Source organism: Bombina bombina, chromosome 5 (genome assembly GCF_027579735.1).
Source record: "Bombina bombina isolate aBomBom1 chromosome 5, aBomBom1.pri, whole genome shotgun sequence".
Taxonomy (NCBI): domain Eukaryota; kingdom Metazoa; phylum Chordata; class Amphibia; order Anura; family Bombinatoridae; genus Bombina; species Bombina bombina.
In genome coordinates, this window is record NC_069503.1 from 633,523,708 (window position 1) to 633,548,236 (window position 24,529).

At 39.3% G+C, this 24,529-nt stretch overlaps 1 protein-coding gene across 1 annotated transcript in view; it reads left to right on the plus strand.

Annotated features, from left to right (window-relative positions):
- Nucleotides 1-24,529, plus strand: part of PTPN3 (protein tyrosine phosphatase non-receptor type 3) — a 651,525-nt gene that overhangs the window by 253,901 nt on the left and 373,095 nt on the right. The window contains exon 3 of the mRNA XM_053714599.1: nucleotides 16,466-16,620. Within this exon, the coding sequence (XP_053570574.1) occupies nucleotides 16,483-16,620 (138 nt within the window). The 5' untranslated portion in view covers nucleotides 16,466-16,482. The remainder of the gene's footprint in view (nucleotides 1-16,465; nucleotides 16,621-24,529) is intronic.

Here is a 24,529-nt window from a genome sequence, read left to right on the forward strand (position 1 = left end):
ACCTGCCACTGCTACCAAGACAGCATGAGATGTTGGCCCCCGATCCGGGACCGGATCTGGTGGGGGGCAGACTCTCTCTCTTCGCTCAGGCTTGGGCAAGAGATGTTCTGGATCCTTGGGCGCTAGAAATAGTCTCCCAAGGTTATCTTCTGGAATTCAAGGGACTTCCCCCAAGGGGGAGGTTCCACAGGTCTCAATTGTCTTCAGACCACATAAAAAAACAGGCATTCTTACATTGTGTAGAAGACCTGTTAAAAATGGGAGTGATTCATCCTGTTCCATTAGGAGAACAAGGGATGGGGTTCTACTCCAATCTGTTCGTAGTTCCCAAAAAAGAGGGAACATTCAGACCAATCTTAGATCTCAAGATCCTAAACAAGTTTCTCAAGGTTCCATCGTTCAAAATGGAAACCATTCGAACAATTCTTCCTTCCATCCAGGAAGGTCAATTCATGACCACGGTGGATTTAAAGGATGCGTATCTACATATTCCTATCCACAAGGAACATCATCGGTTCCTAAGGTTCGCATTTCTGGACAAGCATTACCAGTTTGTGGCACTTCCGTTCGGATTAGCCACTGCTCCAAGAATTTTCACAAAGGTACTAGGGTCCCTTCTAGCGGTGCTAAGACCAAGGGGCATTGCAGTAGTACCTTTCTTGGACGACATTCTGATTCAAGCGTCGTCCCTTCCACAAGCAAAGGCTCACACGGACATTGTCCTGGCCTTTCTCAGATCTCACGGGTGGAAAGTGAACGTAGAAAAAAGTTCTCTATCTCCGTCAACAAGGGTTCCCTTCTTGGGAACAATAATAGACTCCTTAGAAATGAGGATTTTTCTGACAGAGGCCAGAAAATCAAAACTTCTAATCTCTTGTCAAGTACTTCATTCTGTTCCTCTTCCTTCCATAGCGCAGTGCATGGAAGTAATAGGTTTGATGGTAGCGGCAATGGACATAGTTCCTTTTGCGCGAATTCATCTAAGACCATTACAACTGTGCATGCTCAGTCAGTGGAATGGGGATTATACAGACTTGTCTCCGACGATACAAGTAGATCAGAGGACCAGAGTTTCACTCCGTTGGTGGCTGTCCCTGGACAACCTGTCACAGGGGATGAGCTTCCGCAGACCAGAGTGGGTCATTGTCACGACCGACGCCAGTCTGGTGGGCTGGGGCGCGGTCTGGGGACCCCTGAAAGCTCAGGGTCTTTGGTCTCGGGAAGAATCTCTTCTCCCGATAAATATTCTGGAACTGAGAGCGATATTCAATGCTCTCAAGGCTTGGCCTCAGCTAGCAAAGGCCAAATTCATACGGTTTCAATCAGACAACATGACGACTGTTGCGTACATCAACCATCAGGGGGGAACAAGGAGTTCCCTGGCGATGGAAGAAGTGACCAAAATCATTCAATGGGCGGAGACTCACTCCTGCCACTTGTCTGCAATCCACATCCCAGGAGTGGAAAATTGGGAAGCAGATTTTCTGAGTCGTCAGACATTTCATCCGGGGGAGTGGGAACTCCATCCGGAAATCTTTGCCCAAATTACTCAGTTGTGGGGCATTCCAGACATGGATCTGATGGCCTCTCGTCAGAACTTCAAGGTTCCTTGCTACGGGTCCAGATCCAGGGATCCCAAGGCGACTCTAGTAGATGCACTAGTAGCACCTTGGACCTTCAAACTAGCTTATGTATTCCCGCCGTTTCCTCTCATTCCCAGGCTGGTAGCCAGGATCAATCAGGAGAGGGCATCGGTGATCTTGATAGCTCCTGCGTGGCCACGCAGGACTTGGTATGCAGACCTGGTGAATATGTCATCGGCACCACCATGGAAGCTACCTTTGAGACGGGACCTTCTTGTTCAAGGTCCGTTCGAACATCCGAATCTGGTCTCACTCCAACTGACTGCCTGGAGATTGAACGCTTGATCTTATCAAAGCGAGGGTTCTCAGATTCTGTCATTGATACTCTTGTTCAGGCCAGAAAGCCTGTAACTAGAAAAATCTACCACAAAATATGGAAAAAATATATCTGTTGGTGTGAATCTAAAGGATTCCCTTGGGACAAGATAAAAATTCCTAAGATTCTATCCTTTCTTCAAGAAGGTTTGGAGAAAGGATTATCTGCAAGTTCTTTGAAGGGACAGACTTCTGCTTTATCTGTGTTACTTCACAAAAAGCTGGCAGCTGTGCCAGATGTTCAAGCCTTTGTTCAGGCTCTTGTTAGAATCAAGCCTGTTTACAAACCTTTGACTCCTCCTTGGAGTCTCAATTTAGTTCTTTCAGTTCTTCAGGGGGTTCCGTTTGAACCCTTACATTCCGTTGATATTAAGTTATTATCTTGGAAAGTTTTGTTTTTGGTTGCAATTTCTTCTGCTAGAAGAGTTTCAGAATTATCTGCTCTGCAGTGTTCTCCTCCTTATCTGGTGTTCCATGCAGATAAGGTGGTTTTGCGTACTAAACCTGGTTTTCTTCCGAAAGTTGTTTCTAACAAAAACATTAACCAGGAGATAGTCGTGCCTTCTTTGTGTCCGAATCCAGTTTCAAAGAAGGAACGTTTGTTGCACAATTTGGATGTAGTTCGTGCTTTAAAATTCTATTTAGATGCTACAAAGGATTTTAGACAAACATCTTCCTTGTTTGTTGTTTATTCTGGTAAAAGGAGAGGTCAAAAAGCAACTTCTACCTCTCTCTCCTTTTGGCTTAAAAGCATCATCAGATTGGCTTACGAGACTGCCGGACGGCAGCCTCCTGAAAGAATCACAGCTCATTCCACTAGGGCCGTGGCTTCCACATGGGCCTTCAAGAACGAGGCTTCTGTTGATCAGATATGTAAGGCAGCGACTTGGTCTTCACTGCACACTTTTACTAAATTTTACAAATTTGATACTTTTGCTTCTTCTGAGGCTATTTTTGGGAGAAAGGTTTTGCAAGCCGTGGTGCCTTCCATCTAGGTGACCTGATTTGCTCCCTCCCTTCATCCGTGTCCTAAAGCTTTGGTATTGGTTCCCACAAGTAAGGATGACGCCGTGGACCGGACACACCTATGTTGGAGAAAACAGAATTTATGTTTACCTGATAAATTACTTTCTCCAACGGTGTGTCCGGTCCACGGCCCGCCCTGGTTTTTTAATCAGGTCTGATAATTTATTTTCTTTAACTACAGTCACCACGGTATCATATGATTTCTCCTATGCAAATATTCCTCCTTTACGTCGGTCGAATGACTGGGGAAGGCGGAGCCTAGGAGGGATCATGTGACCAGCTTTGCTGGGCTCTTTGCCATTTCCTGTTGGGGAGGAGAATATCCCACAAGTAAGGATGACGCCGTGGACCGGACACACCGTTGGAGAAAGTAATTTATCAGGTAAACATAAATTCTGTTTTTTTTAAAGTTTCTGAATTGTACAGCTCTAACTCCCCCCACACAATTCCTTTTATGGATGTAGCTATATCCATTGTTGTTTTGGTAAAATGCACAAATGAATAGGGATTATCTGCTGTAGCATGTCTAGAAGCTGTGAACTCAGGTGAAATACAGTGTCTAAACACTGATAAGAGGGGTGAAGCACAGTGTCCAGACAGCATGGCTATTTTAAGTATTTTTGTTTATTTTTGAAAATTATTTTAAAATACTTCCCAACATTTTTTAAACAATTTTTTTATGTAAACTATTTTTACTTAATTAGCCCTTTTAGGATATGCACAGATCTCAACCTGTTTTATGGCACTTTAAGTATAAAACTGTCCATGCAGTGCTGGTCATAATACAGCATGTACTACAAATCCTAAGCCAGTTAAAGGGGAAACTCCCAAGGAGTTTGTGACTAGAGTAGCAGGTGGTTACTACACAGTCCCTTTTAATGATAATCTGTCCGGCTGGACGGAACATTATACCATCAGGAACCAAATCAGTTCCCTCGAGAAGGTTCTCTGTGTGAACCACATATTACTATTATAAGGGGAATGTGTTTAAAAGATCCTGGATATCAGGGACCATATGGAGACCCCTTATGGGACAAATTAAACTTTCATAATTCAGACATAGCATGCAGTTTTAAGAGACTATCCAATTTACTTCTATGATTAAATGTTGCACAGTCTTTTTATATGCACACTTTCTGAGGCACTAGCTCTTACTGAGCATATGCACAAGCTTACAGTGAATACGTATACTAGGGTTGCACCTATACCATTTTCTTTAAGACTGAGTACAATTACCAATCCTTTTTTTTCAAATACTCACCAATACCAATTACCAATATTTTTTTTATGTCATGACAGTTTACCAAGCAAAATACAAACTAATGATTTAAGATCGCTTCTTTATAATTATGAACTGTATCTCAAAAGACATTTTGAAATAATGTGCTTATTGTCACAAAGTTCACAGAACATGTTTATAAATAAAAATATTACAAAAAATTATAATAACTTATAATTAATAATAACAACAATAAATTACAACTGCAGCAGCTGGGGCTTGAAAGCTACAATTTAAAGGGGCGATTACTAGATGCAATTTGGTTGTAGGGTGCCTATATAACTCATCAATCTGAAATTTGTACTTAATACAAAGTAATATCATTTAATTCTGAAATAAATATTGTGGAAGGAGTATCCCAGTAATCCCCTTTGAGAAAAATGGGGCATTTGCATTCTACTGACTCAACAGAAAATAGGGCTGGTCTTCATATTTTCCCAGGGCTGCTTTTTATTCCTAGTCCAGCCCTGGCTAAGGCTGTTCCTCAGAGTACAGTATGTTTTGAGCATAATTGTGCAAGATGAGAACTAGCAGTATAACAGGCAATCTAGCAATTAGAATAATTTTTCAAAAGTTAGTGGCAAGTTCTTATTAAGGAACAGAAGCATCTCTGCATGTTCAGCTATAAGTCTGTTTCTGCTATCAGTAAGGACATTTGACTGTCAGTATATGGCCAGGTTATAATACAATATATTTAATAATTATTCTTTAAAAAACAAACAAATAAAAATGCATATACAAAACAATAAAATTTAATGTAAATTTCTAAATTCTTTATATTAGTTAAAATTTATAGACACATTGAAATATATTTGTAGAAAGCCAGACCTGAATCAAACTATATACATTTAAACTGTTATAATATGCTATGCAAAGATCATAAAATGTACCTTATTCACAATAATCTCTTAAATCAGATTTGCATTTAAATATCACAATGAGATGACAAGGTAGGATTTGTTAACCTCCAGACAAATATGCTTAAACTATTTAGCCCTAACTGATCCTATATAGTTCCAATTTAAAACATCAGAAATTGTATATATTATTTGTGCAAACAACCAACTCCTATGCCAATTTATCTAAGCTGAAATAAATTCTTAATTATCTACAATTAAGGCAAGTTCTGAAATGTGTGTGCGTGTATATATATATATATATATATATATATATATATATATATATAGCTATAGTTATAAATTGGCAAACAAAAGATTAGTTTTAAAACTAATCAGGATTATGAATGCAAGCCAGAATACAAAATACCCTTTTAAAATTACCACTGCAATTTGACTATAGTCTTAGAATACCTTTGTCTAAAATATTTAAGATAAATAACAGTCATACGTTACCAACATGAGCCAATAAAGTATTCCAAATCTTTTCCCAGTATTTTCAGATCACCTCATATGAAGGAAAAGTTATTGCATAGATCAAGACAGTCTCAGCGTTTTGCTTAGAGTGATTGTATCCCAAGTATGGCAGCCAGTCTCAATCACTAGTGTAAGCAGGCAACAGAAGACCCCTCTCCTTGCATTCAGCTTTTCTTATATCTAAATCATTGGTCATCTGTTTTTGGTTACGCCCACGATGCTTGTCTTTGGATTGGCCCTTCGGATCTTGTCCCTGGTCCACCCCAAGAGTTGAAACACTTGATTGGCTATTCGGATTTGCATGTGCTCTAACAGACAATTTATTTGGTTGTCATAAAAGTTCTAATCCCCTAGGGGGCAACAGACAACAATAAATGCAGTCTTATCATCCATTTTTTTGTTACAATTTAATACATCCTTATAAAGTGTTTATTTAAACTACTTTACTTCTTTGTATTAATCATTTACAATTTTAATTATTGATTTGATGATATACTGTCAATTTTCTGATCACTCCAATACCAAATATGAATATGTTCCTAGTGATCATTTTAATAAACAATTACACTATCAATCATTTACTCTTTCCAGAGTTACAGCGTTCAATATCCTGGCATTGCATTGCATCTCAATAGGAATGCAATATATTTTATATTTCTAATGAATTTTTAATGTATGGCATATCAGATGCAGATCTGACATGAAAATAATAGTGTTATTAATTTTTAGACATTTTGAATCCTTAAGACATTCTGTTTTTTTTTTTTTAAAAATACATAGGTTAAGACATGTTAAAATCTTAACTCTCAGGTTTTCATGTTCATATTTAATGTGTGTCTGAATATACATGTTCATTTGAGTATTCCCTTATATTCATATAAAAACACAGCAGATTACACATTGTTATATAGTATTTAAAATTATACCAGCTGTATTTCAAAAAAATGAATTCAAACAGCTACAATGTAACATGTGTCTCTGCCTGGCCAACTTTCATTGTCTAGAATTTGTGGATTCATCGCGATAGGAGGCACTTAACATCTTGCATACACTTAAGCCATGTCTAATTAAGTTTATCACTCATCTTGGGCATACACATCTGAGGGATCTCAAAATGCTAATTTCGCTTTGAAGTAACTGTCTTTCTTTGAATTGACTGTCTGAACTTAACTAGACCAAATGTCTTCCCTTTTTTCTCACCTGGATGCATTGTAATCTTGCATATTGAGTGGGGGAGGACTGAACTGTGGTCAGCCAAGCATTTAATGTCTTACAAATAAATGGATCAGTTGTTGTTAACAGCCCTATATATATGAAATAATATATATATATATATATATATATATATATATACACATATATTATATTATTTAATAATCTTCACAGATACCTTGACACGACGCTAAGCTGAACAGTCTTTTACTTTTCACACTACTGCAAAGGTCAGAAAGATATTTTTGGCCCATTAAATCTCAGTTTATTAACTGTCCAGTACTTCAGGGGTTTGTCTGAATGAGGTACAGTGATTTCTCCCAGGTTGGCTTCTAGCTGTATAGTAGCACCTTTTGGAGCACTGCTCTGATGTACAATAATACAAGCAACAGCAATTTGTATTGGCAGAACAGAAGTGAATAATTTTCAGTTAAGTCTCCACTCCAGGTTAAAATGAAATGGAAACATGCAGTTTGAAAAACGCCCCAAATTGGCATATGGGTAGGAATTGGAGGTATCGGTTTAAGTATCGGTGCATTTGCGCGAGTACAAGTACTCATGCAAATACTTGGAATCGGTACCAATACTAGTTTTGGTATTGGTGCAACCCTAACGTATACTAGTCTGTGATTGGCTGATAGCTGTCACATGATACAGGGGGACCGGCAAATGGGGGGGGGGGGAGATCTGCTGCTTGCTTGAAATTCAGAATAAGTGTTGTATTGCAAGTCTATTGTATTTAATGGTCCTTTAACCACCTCTAATGGAAGTTTATTCCATGAATCAACTATCCTTTCTGTTAAAACTCTTGTTCTGGTGTTGCTCTTTTTGTGAAAAATGTTTTCAGCCTCAACTTTAAGCCACTTAATATACTTAAAGGTTCCTATAATTTCAACTCTTTCCATTCTCTTCTCTAAGCTATACATGTTTAAGTCATTGAGCCTTTGATTGTTTTATTTTTTAAACCATGTACTATTTTAGTAGCCTTCCAGTGTATTCCAATTTATTTATATCCTTCTGGCGATACGACCTACATAACTGTTCACAATATTCAAGAAGAGAACCTAACTAGTCATCTGTATTGTGACATAAGAATCTTACTATTCCTTCCGCAAATACCTCTACCAATACAATCAAGCATTTTACTGGCCTTACTTGCTTCAATATTGCATTGTTTGCCAGTTTTCAATCGTGAAATATTAATTCCTAAATCTTATTCCTCTTCTAACAGTCAGAAAAGTATCATTAAGTCTGTAATTAACCTTTGGATTTTTCTTAACTAAATGCATACATTATGTTAATGATCTTTTTGCATAAATTAGTTGTATAAAATTAGCTTTGACTTTTAATTTAATTTTATTCAAGAAATGCAGACTGAAGTAAATATGCTCACTGGTTGATTTGGACTTGGACAACCTACACTAATATCATGGCTGAAAAGGAAATCTCCCAGAGGCGTGATAAGAAAATGTTGCATTATTCATGGCATCCATTTAAAAAGAAAAAACAAAACAATAAATCTTTAAGACGGAAAACATAAGGGCAGTGCCCCCTTTAAAACAAATTAATGTTAATGTATATACTGTTTTTATGTTTCTTCAATGTGTAGATAATGATATACAGTTAGTGCAATTTTTTATGTTAACGTTCTTTAGTGTCATACTCATTAACCCGTTACCTAGCGTAAATTTCAAAGAAAAACTTGCCCAAAATACCAGAGAATTTTTAGCATTTTTGCTATCACTCCATTTAAACAGAAATGGAGCCTTGTTTTTTTTTTTTTTTTTTGCCTATGAAAAATATATATTTTTGAAGTAGGCACCCCAAGGTATTGACCTAGGCCCATTTTGGTATATTTCATGCCACCATTTTGCTGCGTTATGGGATCATATTTAAAAAAAAAAAAAAAAAATGTTAACTTTTACACAAGCTTTGTAAAATTCACATACCGCTTGTGCATTTATGACACAAATGATTGTAAAAGCTTCTCTGGTATCCCCTTTGTTTGGAAATAGCAGACATGTATGGTTTTAATCTAAAGGGGAGGGGAGTCCACTGCTTCATTCATTACTTGTGGGAAATTAAGAACCTGGCCACCAGGAGGAGGCAAAGACACCCCAGCCAAAGGCTTAAATACCTCCCCCACTTCCCTCATCCCCCAGTCATTCTTTGCCTTTCGTCACAGGAGGTTGGCAGAGAAGTGTCGGAAGATTCAGAGTAGTCTCTTATGGAGGGTAGTACTCTTTGGAATGGGACTTGAGTTTTAAATAGTCCTGTCAACCTCTTAGTGAGAGCTTGGGTGAAAGTTAGAGTCAGGAGATGCAGGGAGAGTCTTTCTGCGAAACCATCTTGACTCAGTTTAACAGCTCTATAAGCAATCTGTTGACGAGTTTCGCTGCCTGCTTTCTACACTAAGGCCCATGTCAGGAGTGATGCTACTACACTGTCACATTTGAGAGGCCATGTTCCTGTTCCATGACATAGATTCTGGTAAGATTGTTTCATTTTTTATACACATAATGATAATGCAGAAGACAGGGTCACAGTGTAATACCTTTTATTTTTATGCAATTAAGGGTTAATATCCCTGGTAGGGTTATTATTGAACAGAAGAGGTTCTGTACATAATATTGTTTGTGTTATTGCTGCAAAATGAGTGAGATGAGGCTCTGGCAATGGGTGGACTTTTAGTTTAATTTCTGGTAGTATTTGCACGGCCAATTTGGCGTGTTTTTCTCCCTAGTGCAGGGTGGTCCTGCGAGGCATTCCTTCTGACTGGGTGTGGCCTATTCGACTTCCTCTGCTTGACCAGCTGTTGCAGGAGACTAAACGGTTTCTGTGGTCCGGGTCATAGAAGGTGGTGAGTGCCCCGGCTATTGGAGGTTATAAAGGTGGCATTTTTTATATATTATATATAGTCCGTATTAAAGGCGCAAGCTATGGAGGACTCTGAGGCGTTAGAGGGTACTCCCTGTTTAACAAAGTCTCATACCTGTGTTTATTGTGAGGAGGTTCTGATAGATAAGCCTGCTCAACTATGTTCCACTTGCCTTGATAAAGTTACTACATCTAGAAAGAATAGGATGTCTAGTACTACTGAGACGTCCACCTCTGAGGGTTCCCCGTCCCGTGAGGTGCCTTCTCTTCATTCATCTCTGATTAGACATGCAGTTCCCCAGGGCATGACCATTTCTTCTACTGGAGAGATCTGTTGGTCACCATATTTTGCGGATGAACTGCAAACGGCGGTGTGTAAAGTGACTAGTGCCTTAACAGGTACTGCTAAACGCAAGCGTAAGGATAAATATGGCAATCCGGCCCAGGGGTCATATACTCCAATGGATATTTTGGAAAGATTATCCGCTGACAAGGAAGACTCAGACTCTGGAGGACGTTCCTTCTGGGTCTGAGTCTGTCATCTAAAGCTCCAACTGCGGAGCAGCTTGACTTTAGGTTTAGGATGGAAAATTTGCACTTTTTGCTGAAGCAAGTGCTTGCTACTCTCGAGGTACCGAAACTACTGGAGGAACCTTCGATTCCTAAGCTTGATAAAGTATATGAGGACAGGGTGGTGCCTCAGACCTTCCTGGTTCCTGTTAAGATGGCTAACATTATTAAGAATGAATATGGGAGATTAGGTTTTTCCTTTTCCCCTTCTTCTTTTAAGAAGCTGTTCCCCATCCCGGACTCTCAGCTCGAGCTATGGGGGACTGTCCCTCAGGTGGATGGTGCTATCTCTACGCTTGCAAAGCGGACAACGATTCCTCTTAAGGATAATTCGTCGTTTAAAGAGCCCATGGATAAAAAGTTAGAAAACATGTTAAGAAAAATGTTTCAACACACAGGGCTTGTTTTCTAGCCCGCAGCTGCGGTAGCCGGAGCTGCGACATATTGGTCCGAATCTCTGTCAGACATGGTCGAGAGGGAGACTCCCCTCGACGAGATACAGGATAGAATTAAGGCCTTGAGGGTCGCTAATTCTTTTATTTGTGATGCAAATATGCAATTTATTCCCCTGAATGCTAAGGTATCAGGTTTTTCCGTACTAGCCCACAGGGCTCTGTGGCTAAAGTCATGGTCTGCGAACATGACCTCTAAGTCTAGACTGCTATCCCCCCTCCCTTTCAGGGAAAGATCCTGTTCGGTCCAGGATTGGACTCGATCATATTCACTGTTACAGGAGGCAAGGGCGCTTTCCTACCGCAGGATAAGAAGGTTAAGCCTAAGAGATCTACTTTTCTTCCCTGTCGTGTGGACAAGGCCTAATGCCAGCAGCCTGCCGCAAAAGCAGATCAGTTCAAGGGCACTTGGAAGCCAGCTCAGTCTTGGATTAAGTCCAAGCAGAACAAGAAGCCTGCCGACACAAAGTCGTCATGAAGGGGCGACCTCCGACCGGTCACCGGACCAAGTAGGGGGCAGATTATCTCTCTTCTAAGAGGCCTGGTTGCAGGATGTTCAGAACCCTTGGGTTCTGGAGGTTATCGCCCAGGGATACAGGATAGGGTTCAGATTCCTTCTGTCAAACCTGTCTTCCAGACCAGAAAAGAGAGACACATTTCTAGAATGTGTGAGGGATCTCTCTTCTCTCTGAGTTATTGTACCAGTACCCCCAGCAGAAAGGAGTTTAGGGTACTAGTCAAACCTTTTTGTGGTCCCAAAGAAGGAGGGCACGTTCCGCCCGATTCTAGACCTAAAATGTTTAAAAAAGTTTCTGGCTGTTCCATCGTTCAAAATGGAAACGATCAGATCTATTCTGCCCCTAGTTCAAGAGGGGCAGTTAATGATGACAATAGACTTGAAGGATTCCTACCTTCATGTGCCAATCCACAGGGATCATTTCAGGTTCCTGAGATTTGTGTTTCTGGACTAACATTTCCAGTTTGTGGCCCTTTCCTTTGGTCTGGCGACAGCCCCGAGAGTCTTCACAAAGGTTCTGGGGGTGCTACTTGTTGTAGCTAGATCCAGAGGCATTGCTGTGGCGCCCTATCTGGACAGCATCCTAGTCCAGGTGCCGTCGTTCAGTCTCACGGAGGATCACTCGAGGTCCCTTCTTTTGCTCCAATCTCATGGTTGGAAGATAAACTCAGGAAAGAGCTCCCTGATTCCCAGCAACAGGATGGAGTTCCTGGGAACGATAATAGATTCTATATCCATAAGGATATTTCTCACAGATCAGCGACGCAGGAAGATTGCGTCCACCTGTCTTGCCCTTCAGTCCTCCTCAAGTCCCTCTGTGGCTCAGAGTATGGAGGTGATCTGGCTCATGGTGTCCAGGATCAATGTCATTCCATTTGCCAAGTTCCATCTAAGACCTCTTCAGTTGTGCATGTAGAGACAGTGGAGCAGCGATCATACAGACTTATCCCAACAGATTTCTCTGTATGATCGTACGAGGGACTCCCTCTCTTGGTGGATCTGATCAGAACTGTCCCAAGGGACATCCGTCCTGAGACCATCCTGGGAGATTGTGACCACGGACGCGAGTCTGGCAGGATGGGGAGATGTTTAGGGTGCCAGGATGGCTCAGGGAAAGTGGTCTTGAGAGGAGTCTCTCCTCCCTATCAATATTCTGGAACTTCAAGCTTTCTACAATGCTCTGAAGGCATGGCCTCCTCTGGGGTCATTCAGCTTCATCAGGTTCCAGACAGACAACATTACCTTGGTGGCTAACATCAGCCATCGGGGGGGGGAGAAGCTCCCTTGCAATGAGGGAGGTTTTTCGGATATTGGAATGGGCAGAGTCCCACAGCTGTTTGCTTTCAGCAATCCACATTCTGGGTGTGGACAACTGGGAAGCAAATTTTCTCATCAGGCAATCCTTCCATCCGGAGGAATGGTCTCTCCATCCCGAGGTGTTTGCGGAAATTTGTCACAGATGGGGGACGCCGGAGATGGAACTCATGGTGTCCAGACTCAATTGCAAGCTACCCAGATATGTACCGTGGTCCAGGGATCCCCAGGCAGAGCTGATAAATGCCTTAGCGGTGCCTTGGGGGTTCATCCTAGTTTACATTTTTCCACCGTTGCCACTTCTACCTCCTGTAGAGGCCCGCATCAAGCAAAAGCAAGCTTCTGCTATTCTAATTGCTCCGTCGTGGTTTGCGGGATCTGGTGGGGATATAATCTTCTCCTCCATGGAGGTTACCTTGTTGCAGGGATCTGTTGATGCAGATTCCCTTTCAACATCAAAATCTAGATTCTCTGAGGCTGACTGCGTGGAGATTGAACGCTTAGTCTTGGCCAGGAGAGGGTTTTCTGAGAGAGTGATTGATACTCTCGTTCAGGCTAGGAAGCCGGTCACTCGTCGCATCTATCATAAGGTGTGGAGGACTTACTCGTCCTGGTGTGAGAAGCATGGATATCCTTGGCACAAGGTTAGGGTATCCAGGAGTCTGTCCTTTCTCCAGGAGGGACTGGAGAAGGGGCTTGCCGCCAGTTCCTTGAAGGGACAGATTTTTTGCACATGAGGCTTGCTGAGCTTCCGGATATTCAGTCTTTTGTTCAGGCCCTGTCTTGAATCTGGCATGTTTTTAGACAGTTCGCTCCTCCTTGGAGCTTGAACTTGGTTCTGAGGGTGTTGCAGAGGGTTCCGTTTGAACCTATGCACTCTATTGACATTAAGATTCTTTCCTGGAAGGTTCTCTTTCTGTTGGCTATTGCATCGGCTCGCAGAGTCTCTGAGCTGGCGGCCTTGCAATTTGAGCCTCCTTATTTAGTCTTTCACGCTTAAAAGGCTGTTCTTCGCACTGGTTTGGGATTTCTTCTCAAAGTTGTGTCTAACCGTAACACCAATCAGGAAATAGTAGTTCCTTCTTTGTGTCCTAACCCCTCTTCTCCTAAGGAGAGGTTACTTCATAATTTGGATGTGGTTCGAGCCTTGAAGTTTTATCTTCAGGCTACAAAGGATTTCAGACAATCTGCATCTCTTTTTGTGGTGTATGCGGGGAAGCGCAAGGGGCAGAAAGCCTCTTCAACTTCTTTGTCCTCTTGGTTGAGGAGCATGATTTGCTTAGCCTATGAGACAATGGGACATAAGCCTCCTCAGAGGATCACGGCTCATTCAACTAGAGCTGTGGCTTCTGCTTGGGCCTTCATGAATGAGGCCTCTATGGAGCAGATTTGTAAGGCGGCTATCTGGTCCTCCTTACATACCTTTACAAGATTTTACAAATTTGAAGTTTTTGCTTCGGCGGAAGCAGTTTTTGGGAGAAAGGTTTTACAGGCTGTGGTGCCCTTAGATTAGGGTCCGCCTTCTTTTTGCCCTTTCGTTTTTCATTCAGTGTCCTCTAGAGCTTGTGTATTTGTTCCCACAAGTAATGAATGAAGCCGTGGACTCTCCTCCCCTTTAGATGGAAAACATAAATTATGCTTACCTGATAATTTTATTTCCATCGTGGGGAGGAGAGTCCACGGCTCCCGCCCGTGGCTCCAGTGGGCGGATCTAAATTTATTTTTTGTTCTTCTGGCACCATTTATATCCTGATATTTCTCCTACTGTTCCTTGTTCCCTTGGCAGAATGACTGGGGGATGAGGGAAGTGGGGGAGCCTTTGGCTAGGATGTCTTTGCTTTCTCCTGGTGGCCAGGTTCTTAATTTTCCACAAGTAGTGAATGAAGCCGTAGACTCTCCTCCCCACGATGGAAATAAAATGATCAGGTAAGCATAATTTATGTTTTTGCCATTGTTTTTTTGGTAATTAGAAGGCTGCTAATTACAGCTGTGCACCACAGTTAGATAGTATGGGAAATAGTACTGTAATCTAGATATAACCCTCTCTACCTTACACCTCCCATGTCCCTGAACCTTCCCAAACAGCACTCTCGCTCCCCACACTTATCTCCACCATCTTAGGTACTGGCAGACAGTCTGCCAGTATGCAGTTAAGGGCTTTTTTCTGCAGTGTAGTGATCCCTCCTCAACCCTCCCACCTACCTGATCCTGCCCAAACTGCGCTGTAACCATGCCCTGTCAGACTAATGGTGGACATCTTTGTTACTGGTAGCCGTCGGTCTATAGTTTGTTTTTTTAATTTATTTATTTTAAAAAAAAATCAGTAGTGTAGTGGTCCTCCCCCCTCCCTGCGATTGTTACTTATAGGCCCCCACTCCATCCCAAACTTTTTTCTGTAGTGCAGCACTCCATCCCTCCCTCTCCCTTCATCTTCATATCTTTTCTGCAGTGTAGGGCCCTGCCCACTCCCTCCGTACAGTAATTTTATCACAGTGCAGTGACTGTTACACCCACCCCAATGTTTCTCTCATTAGGAATACAATTTTAAAGGATTTGAAACCCAAACATTTTCTTTTCTATTTCAGACATAGTATACAATTTAAAAAAAAAAAAGTTTACAAGTTACTTCTATTATCAAATTTGATTTGTCCCATTGTATTCTTTTTTTGAAGAGATACCTAGTTGGAAATAGTGCTGCTATCTAGTTCTCTTGCAAACAGATAACATTCTGGCTAAACTGCTGCCATACAGTGTCCCAGACACAACACAAGATACCAAGAGAACAAATAAATTATGATAATAGAAGTAAATTAGTTTAAAACTGCATGCTTTATCTGAATCATGAAAGAAAAATGTTGGTTTTATGTCCCTTTTTAAGTTTCCAAATAAGGCAAGCACCCCACCCCATTTAGGCTGCCACAAATCTCAACAAAGGGAGGACAGGTGCGTCTCATTTGCAAGTTCACACTTGATTGATGCCAACTTCCACTACCCCAGCTTTTAAAACACCCTATCCTAACCCCCCACTCTTGACCTCCAATCAACCCTACGCCATGGCCTATGTTGGGGTAACCCCTTCTTCTATTCTTGCATACAGTGTTAAATGATTACTGAATTTGATAAATATATAGTCACTTAAAGGGATAGACTACAATATAATTTGTATCGTTTTAAAAGATAGATAATCCCTTTATTACCCATTCCCCAGTTTTGCACAGTCAACATGGTTATATTAATATACTTTTTACCTCTGTGATTACTTTGTATCTAAGCATCTTCTGACATCCCCCTGATCACATGACTTTGTATTTATTATCTATTGACTTGCGTTTTAGCCAATTAGTGCTGTGTTGTGCTAACTCTTAAATAACTCCTCTGGCGTGAATACAGTGTTATCTACATGGACCACGTGAACTAGCAGTCACCTGTTGTGAAAAGCAAATTAAAAAAGCATGTGATAAGAAGCTGTCTGTAGTGGCTCAGAAACTGGCAGAAATTTGGAGGTTAAAATGTTATAAAGTATATTAATATATCAATTTTGGTTGTGCAAAGCTGGGGAATGGGTAGTAAAGGCGTTATCTATCTTTCTAAGCAATATCAATTTTAGTGTAGACTGTCCCTTTAAATGTGAATTTTACAAAGTTTTGATAATTTATAGCTTTTTTTCATAAAGATTAAAAAAAATGTATTACACTTATATGAGAATGTCACGAACATTTTCTGTAAAATAAAGGGGAACTATAAAAGACAAGATCAGGCCAGTGCAGCAGTGTGTGGGTGTAAAGAATATTTGTTTATGCAGAGCAAAGAAGAAATGTAGGAATTTCTGTGAAAGAAGCGCAGAATTGATTCTATTTCGATTAAATTGTTCTTATTTTTAATTGTAGGCTGCTCTTTACTAGTTATGAACTCCCGTCTGCGTGCTTTGGGTGGGAGGATTAACAACATACGAGCGACTGAACTTCCAAAGGAAAAAAATAGGTCAGAGGTGATTTGCAACGTGCGCTTCTTGGATGGCTCTCAACAGTGCTTCAGAGTTAACGTAAGTTTGAAAGAAATCGGATTCATTTCTACATTAATTAGCGCATATTTGTTACTATGGGCTGAAACTTTGTAAACAGTGCAGCCTATATCTATTCACTGTATTCTTGTTCTGTAACCTGCCCAACTGTGAATTTAATTTAAAGAAAAATATGACTTAAAAAATGTCAGTATGTGACTGAGGGCTGCAAAAAACATCAAAGTAGTACGCAATTGTTCTGTGTAAATAAATCTGTATGCATGTATGGCTTTGATGGTAAAGACATTAAACATCTCTTGATTTTGTGTTCAATTTTCTTTCATGATTCAGATAGAGCATACAATATTAAACATCTTTCCAATTTACTTCTATTGTCACATTTTCTCTGTCTACTTGTTATCCTTTGTTGAAAAGCAGGGATGTAAGTGTGCACGTGACTGTTGCACTATACAGCAGCAGTTTTGCAACAGTGTTGTACATTAGCAAGGGCACTTGTTGGCAGCACTATTTTTTTTGTCATGTAGGGCTCCAGGCACGTGCACGCTAGCTATATAGGTATCTCTTCAACAAAGAATAACATGAGAATGAAGCAAATTTGATAATAAAAGTAGATTGGAAACTTTTTAAAATTGTATTTTCTATCTGAATAATAAAAGAAAAAAAAATGTTTCATGTCCCTTTAAGCAGCCTGTCAGTGTTACGTGTGCAATTTCTTACCCTATCCTTACTTCCCATTTGCCGGGGCTAGCTCTGATCAGAACCATTTTGAGATTTGGTGTGTGACCTCTTGGTTAATATATTTGTACCTATGTGACGCAAGAGTGCAAGTGATTTTTGTCTTCTTGACTTTATTCCATGTAGTAGGCTGCAATCCAACACTGCTGCAGGCGACTTTACTTCTTTAAGCTGTACAAAAAAAAAAAACATATTTCTTACTATTTGTTTCTGTCTCATACAGTATTATTAAAGGGACATTGTACCCAGAAGTTTTCTTTTGTGATTCAGATAGAGCATGCAATTTTAAGCAACTTTCTAATTTACTCCTATTATCAATTTTTCTTCGTTCTCTTGCTATCTTTATATGAAAAAAAGGCATCTAAGCTTTTTGTCTTGGTTCAGCACTCTGGACAGCAGTTTTTGATTGGTGGATGAATTTATCCACCAATCAGCAAGGACAACCTAGGTTGTTCACCAAAAATGGGCCGGCATCTAAACTTACATTCTTGCATTTCAAATAAAGATACCAAGTGAATAAAGAAGATTTGATAATAGGAGTAAATTAGAAAGTTGCTTAAAATTGCATGCTCTATCTGAATCATGAAATAATTTTTTTGGGTACAGTGTCCCTTTAAATTTAATAAGAAAGGAATTATTTGATTTCTGTATAATAAAATTTGAAATTTTTCATAATTATTTTTTTTATGTTCTGTAACTACTGTTTGCATTAAACTAATATATTAACGAATATTCGCTTGAAACGAATAAGCAAATGAACACATTTTTATACAAAATAAATAATTGAAAATTAAGTAAACAAATATTTAGGCCAAAACACATTTTTTGAAGGTGCACGTCTAGTACTTGATATGCTACACTTTGCATGACGCATCTCCATACTACACAGTGATTGGTTAGAACTGTGTTCATACATTTTCTCAATCAAAGGTGATAAGAGAAATATAATTAGGTTGTTTATTTCTGACTGCAAAACCCTGCTCATTGTCTTGGTAAAAGACATTTTTAAATTATTTTAAAACATTTATTTTCTGTTAAATATGTTATGCATATTAATTTGAATGCCTATTTAAATGGTTTATCCTCAATACATATCTAATAAATGGGGATGTACAAAAAAAAAAATCTGTAATTTCACATTTTTTATTAAATACTATATATATAATAGTAATTGTATACAAAATTGTAGTAGATAGATTTAAGAATCACAGTGTGTGTGTATATATATATATATATATATATATATATATATATATATATATATATATATATATACTGTGATTCTTAAATCTGTCTACTACAATTTTGTATACAATTACTATTTTAAAATGGAGAACATCAGCCCATTCCTTTCTCTCCAATGTTATCTCTTTTATCAAGTAGGCCACAAAAGAGTTGTCTGATCGCTTTCCTGTTTATTATAACAGCATCATATCATTATTTTTAAATGTGAAGGCACTAAAAAAAACACGCAGCTAAATAAAAGCTTTAAACACCAGACCCATAAAAGCATTCTATCAAAAGGAAAGATGTCATCATCTTAAGCCTGTTAAAAATAAGTTCTGTAAATTAGTAGGACAGGTGCACAAGTCATTACTAATGTCTAGTCATGATGACCGCGCTGATACACCCAAGCAACGTTTCTCAGGATAATGATTAAGCAGATGTGAAACGTACCTTTGCTTGGTTGTATCATCTTTCTTCAACGCAAATGTTTAATTTTAGTTATATATAAGTAAATATTGCTACTTTCAACTAGAGTGCTATATTCTGTTTCTTTTTATATGGTGCAATGACATCAGCGACATTAAGCTATTGTTTCACAACCCATCAGAGTCTTCATATATATGTTTAGCTGTATACATTGTCATCCGCAGATTTATTTCCCTCCAAGTGCTCCAATAATATTTTTTTTAAACATTGTTGTATGTATAACAGGGCAGTTACCAGACAATCTAGCTCCCAGGGCAATAATCCAAAATGCACCCCCCCCCCCCTACAAAAAATAACAGCCTTCCACCTCCTGGACTTTGCAAGTCTCACTGAGTGACAACACTACACATGGGAAGGAGGCTGAGAAATGTAATGTTTAAAGTTGCAATTAGTGCATTTTAAAATGATCATTTATGAGTCTGACTTAAAAATGAATTGTAAACAGTTTTTAGCCTTTGTCTGTACATCATGTAGAAGGGGCTCTATAATTAGTGAGATCCAACACCAGTGATAGACAGACAGCAATATTCATTGGGTTACATCTGAAGCCTCTAGTTTCGTCAAATGTATAACACAGTACATAACCGCACATATTAAAGTATATGCACTTATAAACACTCACACTCACATACACACAGACACAAACACACACAGACTAACATAAAGACACAAACACTAACACAGATGCAAATACACACTCTCACTCACACTCACATACACAGAGACACAAACACACACAGACGAACATACAGGCACAAACACTTACACAGATGCAAACACACACACACACAAACACACACACACACAAGCAAACACACACACACACACACAAGCAAACACACTCACATTTTCTCACACAAAGACACTGATACCACAATATGTGTATGTATATAAGACTTGAAAACTGTTAAATAATATTATGCCCTTAAGACTGATTTAAGATATCCCAGTCTATCTCTCTCTCTTCCTTTGATTTTATATAATCAGAAATGCAAATCCATCACCATATAAACCATCTTGCTAAGCTGGCACACATTTATATATAATTTAATGGTATAATTATCCCTGTCCTTCCAACAACACATATACCACTCTTGTACTGTGCTATTTACATATATAACTCGGAGGAAGTGTGCCTGGTGGTATGGGAGACGCGGCAGACATTTGTTGGTATGACATAATAATGAAAATGATCTGTATACTTTGGATACAATAAATAGGTGAAGTCTGCAAATATTTTTCTATTGGTATTTATACTGTGTTATTTACCGCTCTGAGTCACATGTCTGTGTAACCACATATGTTTATAATGCCACCATGTATGGGGACTGCCTATGCCTCATGTCTGTGTGTGACAGTTTACATGGTCACTGTTTAATGTTTGTGTAATGGCATATTCCCCTTTGTTATAAAAACTATTAACACTGCAAGTGTCTCATCACCTAGCCACGTTCTCAGTCACTCAGCTGGACCTACCTTCAGCAGCATCTTGACTACAATACCATCAACAGCCTGCGTGATGAGGTAAGGATGTGAAAGATGCATAGCCGTGTCTGAGTTTACTTGGTAACTCATGTGGGTGGGTCAGTTGCAGGAGAGGCGGCAGGAACTTTTAAGGAGCTGATTGCTTATCAGCAGTTCAGAAGGTGATGGGACAATATGCAAGCTACTCTGTTAGCGTTGGAACTCAGAAGTAAAAGTAGCTTAAACCTGTGCACACTTTACTAAGTGTTGCGCGCTACAGTGCTAACCTAGATTAGAAAAGGATGTAGAGGAAACACGGCCCGGTACCACTTCTGCGCAACCGGTAGCTGATTTAAAAACTTACTTTCACGATCGTACACAGCCGTCCTCAGTAGTGCCCTAACGTCCCATGTGTGTATATGTATGTATGTAAATATCTCCCTACACACACACACACGTTTATAAATACAACTATATTAATTTTTTTAGTTGGAGCATTTGAAGGGAAATAATTCTGCAGATGACAGTGTATACAGATGAACAAATATGTGTATGTATGTGTGGTGTGTGTATATGTGTGTATATATATATATATATATATATATATATATGTGTGTATATATATATATATGTGTATATATATATATTTATATATATATTATGTATGTAGTTGAAGTTATTACCATACTATATATATATACTGTATATGTGTGTGTATATATATATATATATATATATATATTTGTGCGTGTGTGTGTATATATATATATATATATATATATATATATATATATAAATATATATATATAATATATGTATGTAGTTGAAGTTGTTACAACCCAGTGTAAAATGGGATGGAAATTAATATTCTGTTTTAGTTATGACTGCTATCCCAAATATTATTGTAGACTAGGCTCCCACAAGAGAATAAAAGAAGTAGAGATATAGTTGAAAGGGGTGGGACAGCACTAACACTTGTGTACAATAGGTAATGTTATTGGAAATCTTAAAGGGATACTAAACCCAATTTTTTTATTTCATGGTTCAGCTAGAGCACACAGTTTTAAGAAACTTTCTAATTTACTCCTAGTATCAATTTTTCTTCGTTCTCTTGCTATCTTTATTTAAAAAGCAGGAATTTAAAACTTAGAAGCCAGCCCATTTTAGTTTCAGCACCATGGATAGTGCTTGCTTATTGGTGGCTCCATTTAGCAAACTAATAAGCAAGCATAACCCAGGTTCTGAACCAAAAATTGGCCGACTCTTAAGCTTTACATTTCCTGCTTTTTCAATAAAGATAGCAAGAAATTGAAGAAAAATTGATAATAGGAGTAAATTTGAAAGTTGCTTAAAATTGCAGGCACTATCCAAATCATTAAAGAAAAAAAATGGGTTTAGTGTCCCTTTAAGGGCAATGTACAAATGCACAGAGTTCACACAGTTTACAAAATAGATGTATTTTTTCAAATTTCCCCTTCTGAATTCCTACTTACAATAAGTTACCTCAATAGTATGAGGTAAGTGCCGCATACTATAAGGAGAGCCTCTGGGGCACAGAGATCGTTGTGCTTCAATTGCTTTTTTTGGAGTAAGATAAATTTATTTCCTCAGCCAGGCAGGACCAGTTTTATGAAAAAGAACAGACACAGATCCATAGCGTGATACTGAATTTATTTAAACAATTCAAATGCTAGGATACAACAGTAATTCTGCTAACATTTTATGCCCCCAGTAAACAATACGGTAGTAAAAACGCAGTGTGATACAAGCTGTTAAAAGGCTTTAGTAAAGTTCATACATGACTGTCAAATCCGAAGTCTGTTTGGAAATGGAGTCTATGTAGTACTCAGGAGTACTACATTGTTTTCAAGATAGAAAAAATGCTCAAAGTAAGCTTACAGAAACTTCTGGGAAAGCATGACGTTGTGAACGGATTAATAGAATTAATTTACCAAAAAAATTAAACATTGCAGCCATAAATACACAGTATCTTCCTATATAATTAAAAGCATCTATATTTCATGATGAATAATCTTTAGATTATAATGTTCCTTAAAAAGAAACTATGTTTACATTTTTCCACAAAAATCATTTTATTTAAAAAAAAATCCTATTTAATAATAAAAAAAATCATATTTAATAAATAAAAATTATATTTAAATAGTAAAAAAAAGATTTTATTTTGTTTTTAAAAAACATTGATATTTATCCAATCCGATTCTCTTCTAAATTATGCTAGATGGTTTATTGTTTACAATTATTATTTATTTTTTACACTGATATACTTAATCTTATTTTATCAAAAACTTAAAATTTGTGTGTAAATTACTAAATATGCACAGTGCAAATCATAATTTAAGTACACTGGATGCCCCAAAAAAACATACAGAAATATAAGTACAAAGCATAATTGTTGTTTCCAGCTTAATATGAGGAGAGTCCACGGCTTCATTCCTTACTTGTGGGAATACAGAACCTGGCCACCAGGAGGAGGCAAAGACACCCCAGCCAAAGGCTTAAGTACCTCCCCCACTCCCCTCATCCCCCAGTCATTCTTTGCTTTTTGTCACAGGAGGATGGCAGAGAAGTGTCAGAAGATTCGGAGTAGTCTCTTATGGAGGGCAGTACTCTTCGGGATGGGACTGGAGTTTTAAGTAGTCTTGTCAGCCTCTCAATGAGAGCATTGATTAAAGTTAGAGGCCCATATTTATCAAGCTCCGTACTGAGCTTGAAGGGCCATGTTTCTGGCGAGTACGATCGGGTTGATTGACACCCCCCTGCTGGCGGCCCATTGGCCGCGAGTCTGCAGGGGGCGGCGTTGCACCAGCAGCTCTTGTGAGCTGCTGGTGCAATGCTGAATACGGGAGCATATTGCTCGCCGTATTCAGCGAGGTCTGGCGGACCTGATCCGCAGTGTCGGATCAGGTCTGCCAGACCTTGATAAATATGCCCCAGAGTTTGGAGATGCAGGGAGAAACGTTCTGTGAATCCATCCAGACTCATATTAACAGCTCCTTAAGCAATCAGCATTGACGAGTTTCGCTGCCTGCTTTCTTCACTCAAGTCCATGCCAGAAGCGCTGCTACAATCTGTCAAACTTGAAGGACCATGTCGCTATTCCACGGCATAGATTCCGGTAAGATCGTTTCATTACTTACATGTTAACGATAGAAGACAGGGTCACAGTGGGACTCCTTTATCTTTATGGAATCAAGGGTTAATATCTCCTGAGGGGGATTATTGAACAGTGGGGATTTTTAATCATATTTTTTATGTGATTTCGACTGCTTATGTGTAAGAACGTTTGGGCTCTTAGGCTGATACGGAACGTACAGGTTATTTTCATTTGAGAGCTGCGCAGTTTCTTTATATTAAGATGGCACGCTTTTTCCTTAGCAGAGCCAGGCCCTGCATGTGCACCATGTGACCGGGAGTGGTCAAGTTTTTCCTTCCGATTCCTGACCGAGTGTCTGTAGAGAGGAGCATCTTCTCTATCTGGGTCATAGGACGTGGTGAGTCCCCCAGCCATTGGGGGTATAAGGTGCCAGTTGTTTTTCCTTGCTATAATTTGATATAGACGAGTTTATGGAGGATTCTGATATTTTAGAGGGGGATCCCTCCGATACAGAATTTGATACCTGTGTATATTTGTGAGAAGGCCCGAGTAATCCAGCCCTCTCAATTATGTTCCGTCTGCCGCAATAGGGTGTTCTCATCAACCAATGTTGAGATGTTAGAGACCGCTTCTAAGGATTCTTCGTCCAGTGAGGTGTGTTCCCTAGATTCTGTTCCTACATATGCAGTTTTCCCGCCTGTAAGGGGTTTGTTTCCATCCACCAGAGGTTACTACGCAGTTCCGCAGGGCCATCTCTGCGGCATTAGCGATGTTACCTATTCCTTCTATGCGTAAGCGAAGGAGTAATTAGGGTTCTCATGTCCCTGGTCATTCTTGTAAAATAACGATTGTGTCCAATCAGTCCTCTGGGGATGCGGTTCCCTCTGAGGCCTCAGAGGGAGA